General features: G+C 38.6%; 1 protein-coding gene across 4 annotated transcripts in view; it reads left to right on the top strand.

The window, feature by feature from the left end:
• Nucleotides 1-7,669, top strand: part of ZFAND4 (zinc finger AN1-type containing 4) — a 101,755-nt gene that overhangs the window by 20,834 nt on the left and 73,252 nt on the right. For all 4 annotated transcript variants that reach the window (XM_045283677.1, XM_045283676.1, XM_045283675.1 and 1 more), the window contains exon 2: nt 5,431-5,731. In XM_045283677.1, the coding sequence (XP_045139612.1) occupies nt 5,548-5,731 (184 nt within the window). In that variant the 5' untranslated portion in view covers nt 5,431-5,547. The remainder of the gene's footprint in view (nt 1-5,430; nt 5,732-7,669) is intronic.

The raw sequence follows: 7,669 nt of genomic DNA, 5'->3' as shown, positions 1-7,669 counted from the left end.
CTCCCTCATGAGCTCTTGATAATTTATAAATTGTTATTTTGTCATATCTTGCCCTGTCCAACGTCTCCCTTCACCCACTTTTCAGTTGTCTGTTCCCCAGGGAGGAGGTCACATATAGTTCCTTGTAATCGCTTCCCTCTTTCCTACCCACTCACCCTCTACCCTCCCAGAACATTCTTTGTTCACCAATTCACTGAACCATTATTCACACCCATGTTCATCAAAGGACTACTCATAATAGCAAGAAGATGGAAACAACCTAAGTGTACATTCATGGGAGAATAGGTAAATAAACTTTGACATATATAAACAATGAAATACTACAAAACGTTAATGAATAATGAATCTATAAAGCACCTCATGATATGGATGAACCTGGAGGACATTCTGCTAAGTGAAATTAATTACAAAAAGACAAATACTGTATGAGACTACTGTTATTTAAAAAAAAAATAATTTCACACTAAAAGAAACAGACATTGATAGTCTTTGGAGTGGAAGCTCGAAGAGGGAAGGGGAAACCGTAGGCTAGAATAGAGATAGGTATTAATCTGTGTGAAAGGTAAAACAATATCCAAGAAGAGGGAGATGGACACAACAATTATGGAAATGGGGCAAACCACTAAGAGGGTTGATAAGTTGAATATAAAAGTGCTGTTCTGCTCTGTGAACTTTTATATAATTCACAATAAAAGTTGTTTACATGACACACCATCTAGAAAGTGAAAAGACAACCCATAGGGTGAAAGAAAATAATGGTAAGGCATGGATCTGATAAAGAGCTTAAGGGAATATATGAAGAACTCTTGCAATTCAATTATTAATTGATAACCTTAATTACAAACTAGAGTAAGAATTAAATAGACTGTTCTCCAAGAAGATTTGAAAGTCATAATAAACATATAAAAATATTCTCAGAATCATTAGTCATTAGGGAATTGCAGATCACAATGAGCTGCTACTTCATACCTAGTAGGATAGCAATAATAATAACAATAAAATAACAAGATTGTTATTAGTGAAGATATGAAGACATTGGCCTCATTCATAACTGGGTAACAGTTTGGTAGTTTCATAAGTGCTAAACAGAGTTATCACATAAACTAGCAATTCCATTTCTAGGTAGATAATAGAAAGAAAGGAAAACGTGCCTAACCAAAACTTGTACATGAATTTTTCGTCATAGCATTATTTGTAATAACCAAAAAGTAAAAACAATCCAAATACCTGTCAGTTGATGACTGACAAAACGACATGTTGTATATTCATGCACTGGAATGTTCAACAATAAAAGGAAATATGGATACAGCTAGAACATGAGTTAGTCTGGAAAACATGTTAAGTGAAAGAAGTCGGCTAAAAAAGACCACCAAAACCAAACCACATTCATTGCCATTGTGCCGATTGCAACTCATAGAGACCCTATAGGGCAGGATAGAACTGGTCCTGTGGGTTTCTGAGACTCAAACTCTTTACAACAGAGCCGTGCTGGTAGTGTACTGGTTAGGCATTGGGCTGTGATCTGAATGGTTGGTAGTTCAAAACCACCGGCAACTCCTTGAGCAAAAGAATGGGTTTTCTAGTACTGTAAATAGTTATAGTCTCAGAAACCAAAATGGGTAGCTAAGTCAGCATTGATTCTATGGCAGTGATTTTAGAACTCTTTTTAAAAAATAAATAATTTTATTGGGGGCTCTTATAACAATCCATAAATCCATGTGTCAAGCATATTTGTACATATATTGCCATCTTTTCCAAAACATTTTCTTTCTACTTGAGTCCTTGGTATCAGCTCCTCGTTTTTTCCCTCTCTCTCTCCCCATCCTCCCACCATCATGAACTCTTGACAAATTATAAATTATTATTTTTATATCTTACACTGTCTGCTGTCTCCTTTCACCCATGTTTTTGTTGTAGTAACTCAGGGGAGGGATTAATACATCAATCATTGCAATCAGTTTCCCCTTTCTTCCCCCACCTTTCCCCTACCCTCATGGTATTGTTACTCCCATTATTGTTCCTGAGGGGTTTATCTGTCGTGGATTCCATGTGTCTTATTTGTACCAGTGTACAATCTCTGGTTTAGTCAGATTTGTAAGGTGAAATGGGTCATGATAGTGAGGGAAAGGAAGCATTAAAGAACTAGAGGAATATTGTATGTTTCGTTGGCGCTATACTGCACTCTGGCTCACTTGTCCATTCCTTGTGACCCTTTTGTGAAGGATGTCCACCTATTTACAGATGGACTTTGGGCCTCCACTCCGGCTCCCCTCATTTGTATCAATACAATTGTTTTGGAACTTCTGATGCCTGATACCTGATCCCATCGACACCTTATGATCTCACAGGCCGGTGTGCTTCTCCCATGTGGATTTTGTTGCTTCTTAGCTAGATGGTCACTTGTTTTCCTTCAAGCCTTTAATAGCTGGGTACCATCAGCTTTGTTCACCACATTTGCTTATGCATCCATTTTGTCTTCACCGATTGTGTCAGGAGGGTGAGGATCACAGAATGCCAGGTTATTAGAACAAAGTGTTCTTGTATTGCAGTAGTACTTAAGTAGAGCCCAATGTCCATATGCTTCCTCAATACTTAACATACAAATATATGTATATAGACCTATATCCGTATTGTTATATATAAATATATTTACATATGTACATGCCTGTATTTATACCTCTATAAATGTCCTTTGGCTCCTAGTTCTTTCCTCTATTTCCTTTTATTTTCCTTCTGTCCCACTATTATGCTCAACCTTCATTCAGCTCTCAGTATTTCCTCTCAGCTACATTGCACTTGATCAAACCCCACCAGGTTTTCTATGCCCTCCTCACCATCGATTTTAGATCATTTGTTGTTCCCTTGTCCCTGGGTTTGTTGGTTATCTCCTTCCTTTCCCCCACCTCTCCATCTCCCATGTCCCCCTGAAACCGTCAGTTCCATTGTTTTCTCCACAAGAAAAAAAATGTCCATGTCAGTCGGTTGACACTTAGGTAGATTGAGCCTGATCAATCGAGTCTGATGAGGTGCCAAGCCCTGCCCCTGAAATCTATTTTGGGGATTCCTCAGGGACTTCATTGCTTTGCTCCCCTTGCTATTCTGTTGCTCTCCCTTTGTGTTTTGTCCCGGGGTGTGTGTATGTGTGTGGGGGGAGATCAGACTGGACACAATTCCCGCACTATGTCTCCAGTGTTGTTCCCCATAACACTATGGGTCAGTGAGATGATGCCATGTCTTGTGGTGGGGCTGGCCCTATGGTCCTTGGAGCTTGATGGGCCAGGATGTGGTTCTCTCTCTCTCACTTTCTCCTTCCCTCTTAGTTTGTTCTCTTGAGCAGACCTGCCTCACTCCTTGGCTGTATCTTCAGTGCTGTCCTCTGTGGTGCATTCTTCTGGGGAGGGTGTCCATGTAGCTGGGATTGAGTTGAGAACTCTTTATAGGAGTAAAATGACTTATCTTTCTCCCAAGAAGCATCTGGTAATTTTGAACTGCTGACTTTGCAGTTAGAAACCCAATGTGGAAAAAAAAAAAAAAGAAACCCAATGTGTAGTCATTACATCACCAGAGTACATAATTGTACTTATATGAAATCTATGGAATAGGCAGATTTATAGAGATAGAAGTAGATTAGTGATTGCCTTGGGCAGAGAGTGACTACTAATGGTTATGGGGTTTCCTTAGTTAAAAAAAATCTAAATTTGATTGTAGTGATAGCTGTACAACTTTGAATATACTAAAAGCAAAAAAGTGGATAAATCTTATGGTATGTTAAAGAGATCTCAATAAAACTGTTAACAAAAAAGTTTACTTGCCTCCCAATATGTTATCTGTGCTTCTAGTTTAAATCTAAGTCTCCTTTCTAGAAATTGTCAGTGAGGAGTAGCAATTTATCCATTTCATTATTCTTGTACTCTTAACTACACAGTTGTAATTTTATCTTTCTAAGGTACTCTAGGTAGCACAAGTGGCTAAGCACTTGACTGTTAATCAAAAGGTTGGCATTTTGAACCTACCCAAGGTCACCTTGGATGTCAGGTCTAATGGACTACTTCTAAAATATCAGGCATTAGAAACCCTATGGAGCACAATTCTACTCTTGACTCACATGGAGTTGCTGTGAGTCAAAGTTAATGGCAACTAACAACAGTAATAACAGCAGTGATTCATCTTGCATGGCTTTTGGCTGTGCTTGCTTCTCCTAATGTATGTTTCTAAGTAGAAACAACATTATTACCAGTAACCTAGTTTCAATCTAATGCTATACTGAACCCAATGTTTATGGATTAGTGAGTCTTATTTTTAAGGAACATAAAGGTTATTAAGATGGTTGCCTTTTTTTGTCCAGTGTGATTTAAATGTATAATTGCCGTAAAATTATGGTTTGTATGGCTTAGAAAACATAATTTGCATATCTTAGAAAATGATATGAACCTATATTTCAAAGTCGGTAAGCATTCTGACACTTTAAGTTTGTTGGTTTAAATATCATTAACCTTAAAACAAAGATTTGAGCCTGTACTACATATAAGGAGTTGTGTTGAGTTTCTAGTAAGATACAGAAATTTATAACATTATACCTATTGTTAATAATTAGACATAAGCTCGAAGGGATCAGGTATCAGGCATCATCAGAACAAAAAATCATATCATTGTGAATGAATGGGGGAGTGCGGAGTGGAGACCCAAAGCCCATTTGTAGGCCACTGGACATTTCCTTACAGAAGGGTCTCAGGGAGGAAATGAGCCAGTCAGGGTGCGATGTAGCAATGATGAAACATACAACTTTCCTCTAGTTCCTAAATGTTCCCTCCCCCCAACCCCAACCCCAACCCCACTATCATGAGCCCAATTCTACCTTACAAATCTGGCTAGATCAGAGGATGTACACTGGTACAGATAGGAACTGGAAACACAGGGAATCCAGGGTGGATGATCCCTACAGGACCAGTGGTGTGTGGCGATACTGGGAGGGTGGGGGGAGGGTGGGTTGGAAAGGGGGAACCGATTACATGGATCTACATGTGACCTCCTCCCTGGGGCACGGACAACAGAGAAGTGGGTGAAGGGAGACATCAGACAGGGCATGATGTGACAAAATAATAATTTGTAAATTATCAAGGGTTCTTGAGGGATAGGGGAGCAGGGAGGGAGGTGAAAAAATAAAGGACTTGGGTGAAGAGTGGATGTTTTAAGAATGATGAGGGTAATGAATGTACATATGTGCTTTACACAATTGATGTATGTATGGATTATGATAAGAGTTGTATGAGCCCCTACTAAAACGATTTAAAAAATAATTAGACATAAGCACTAACATGAGTTCTGGGGCCATCTGGAAGATTGAAAATGGGTCTGAATTCTTCAGAAAATCTTTTTTTGGGAATGAGACTTGGAGATAGATTTTAAAAAATCATTCTTTTTTTTTTTTAGGTACAAAATGCAAAACATGAACGACAATATATATAACCAACGTTCAAAGCTGATTTGGCTAGAACTAGAATACCTTTCCTTACAACATATTCCAGAAGAATTAGAAAAGTCAAAGTAATGGATAACAAAAAACGACCTCCATTCTTCAATGAAGATGATGTGGGGCCATTGTACTACAAATTCCCTTTCTCTGATGCCATGGAGCTCTTCATTGAAACCCTGACTGGAACTTGTTTTGAGCTGAGAGTTTCACCTTTTGAAGCTGTCATTTCCGTGAAAGCAAAAATCCAAAGATTGGAAGGTACTAGTCTATTTTTGGGGGTCCATGTTAAATTTATTCATTAGCAGTGTATGATAATTTTAAAACGTTTATTATAGAGGCGTTTTTAAATATATGGAAGTAGAGAGAAAGTATCTCCCACATACCTACAACTCAGCTTCAACTGTAGACTCATGAAATATCCTTGTTTCACTCCTCAGTTTTTCCCATTTTCTACTAGATTCTTTTGAAGCAAGTCTCAGGTGTCATATGAGTGATGAAAAACAATACGTTAATAGTTTCCTATCAGGTTATGGTGACTTACAAATTCTGCCATAATTATCTTCCAGTTCCTTTTAGTTGGAAAACGTAATTGCATTCCTTTTGGTAACCTTGCTTACCTTTTCTTTATACATATAACAATATTTTTTCTTGTTTAAATCTTGAGATTTTCTGAGAAGTTTTTTTGGTTACATTTATCAATATTTTATTTTCTCTCAGTATAACAATACTTAACATAGTACAGTGTCTCTTTTATGCTTTGTGTTTGTGAAAAGTTCCATAAGTTACTTTGTATTAAAATTAGAAACTTACTTTTTTATTGTACTTTTTATGTTTCTGATATAAGTGGAACTTACTATTTTTAGTTGTTAAAAATAAGGTATGACTAGAAAGCAAAGTTGTTCCATATAACACTTAACCCTAATCTTTCCTGAAAAAAAGGACTTGATTAGCTTGTAAAATGAAAATTCAGAATTCTAAAAGTGTCTAGAGCAGTGTTTCTCAACCTGTGGGTCGTGACCCCTTTGGGAGTCAAATGGCCCTTTCACAGGGCTCGCCTGGTTCATAACAGTAGTAAAATTACAGTTATGAAGTAGCAATGAAAATAATCTCATGGTTGGGGGTCACCACAACATGAGGAACTCTATTAAAAGATCACGGCTTTAGGAAGGTTGAGAACCACTGTTCTAGAGGGTTGCAATGCTTGATCTCTTAAGTCAATGATTCTACTACCTAAGGTTCTAAATATTTGCTGTTCCTCCAGTCCCAGAGAGGTTCTATTGAAACGAGTGGCAGTTGACTCTAATGACTACATTTGGTACAGAAAGTCCCATCACCTGATTTCGTGGAATCAGGAGTCAGAATAATTTATGTTGACGTTATTGTGCTGCTTTAGATAATGGCATGATACAATTTTAAGGGTCACCACCCAATGTCATGGCATCAATAGTGGCCTAGTGTCTTCTATGAGAGAATTGTTGGAGTACTGTAAAAACACTGGCTTTGTAGTTACTAGACAGATGATTCCCATTTTCCAGAAAGCCAAACCCAACCCATTGTCTCAAGTTGACTCAGACTCATAGTGACCCTATGGAGCAGAGTAGAACTGCCCACAGTGTTTCCAAGGCTGTAGTATTTATGGAAGCAGACTGCCACATCTTTCTCCTACAGAAGTTCCAACTTCTGACTTTCAGGTCACAGTCTAGCTCTTAACCACTGACACCACTAGGGCTTTTAATCCCATTTTAGGTATCTACAGTAGAACTCCAGACCCCAACACTAATCCGTTCTGGAAGGAGCGTGATGTGTAGTATTAAATAAAATTGTCGCTGGGGTGGGGTGAGGGGCCAGCCCCCACCCGCTGCTACTTCTACGAGTTCAGTAATACTACCTCTGGGTTCAGTAATGCACAATTGTACGGTTGAGATATATAAGTAATTATATTAAAGTCATTGAGAGCATGAGAGATAATACAATAATACAGTCAGGCATGATACATAGCATCATTGCTCACCTCAGCCCAGCTTGGTGGTCCACGTGGAGAGAGGGGGAAGGGAAGGAGGGGAAGGGAACAAGGGTGAGGGGAGTGACCAGGGAATGAGCAGTAAGGAGCTCAGAGTCAGAGAGAGAAGTCCTGCTGACTCAAACCTATATACCTTTTGGGGGCAATCCAGCCCACTAATTACAGGTAAAGACATA

The sequence above is a fragment of the Echinops telfairi genome, unplaced genomic scaffold (assembly GCF_000313985.2).
Source record: "Echinops telfairi isolate 266 unplaced genomic scaffold, ASM31398v2 ScPeMD7_7465;HRSCAF=8503, whole genome shotgun sequence".
Taxonomy (NCBI): Eukaryota; Metazoa; Chordata; class Mammalia; order Afrosoricida; family Tenrecidae; genus Echinops; species Echinops telfairi.
This window is presented reverse-complemented; position numbering and strand designations above follow the sequence as displayed.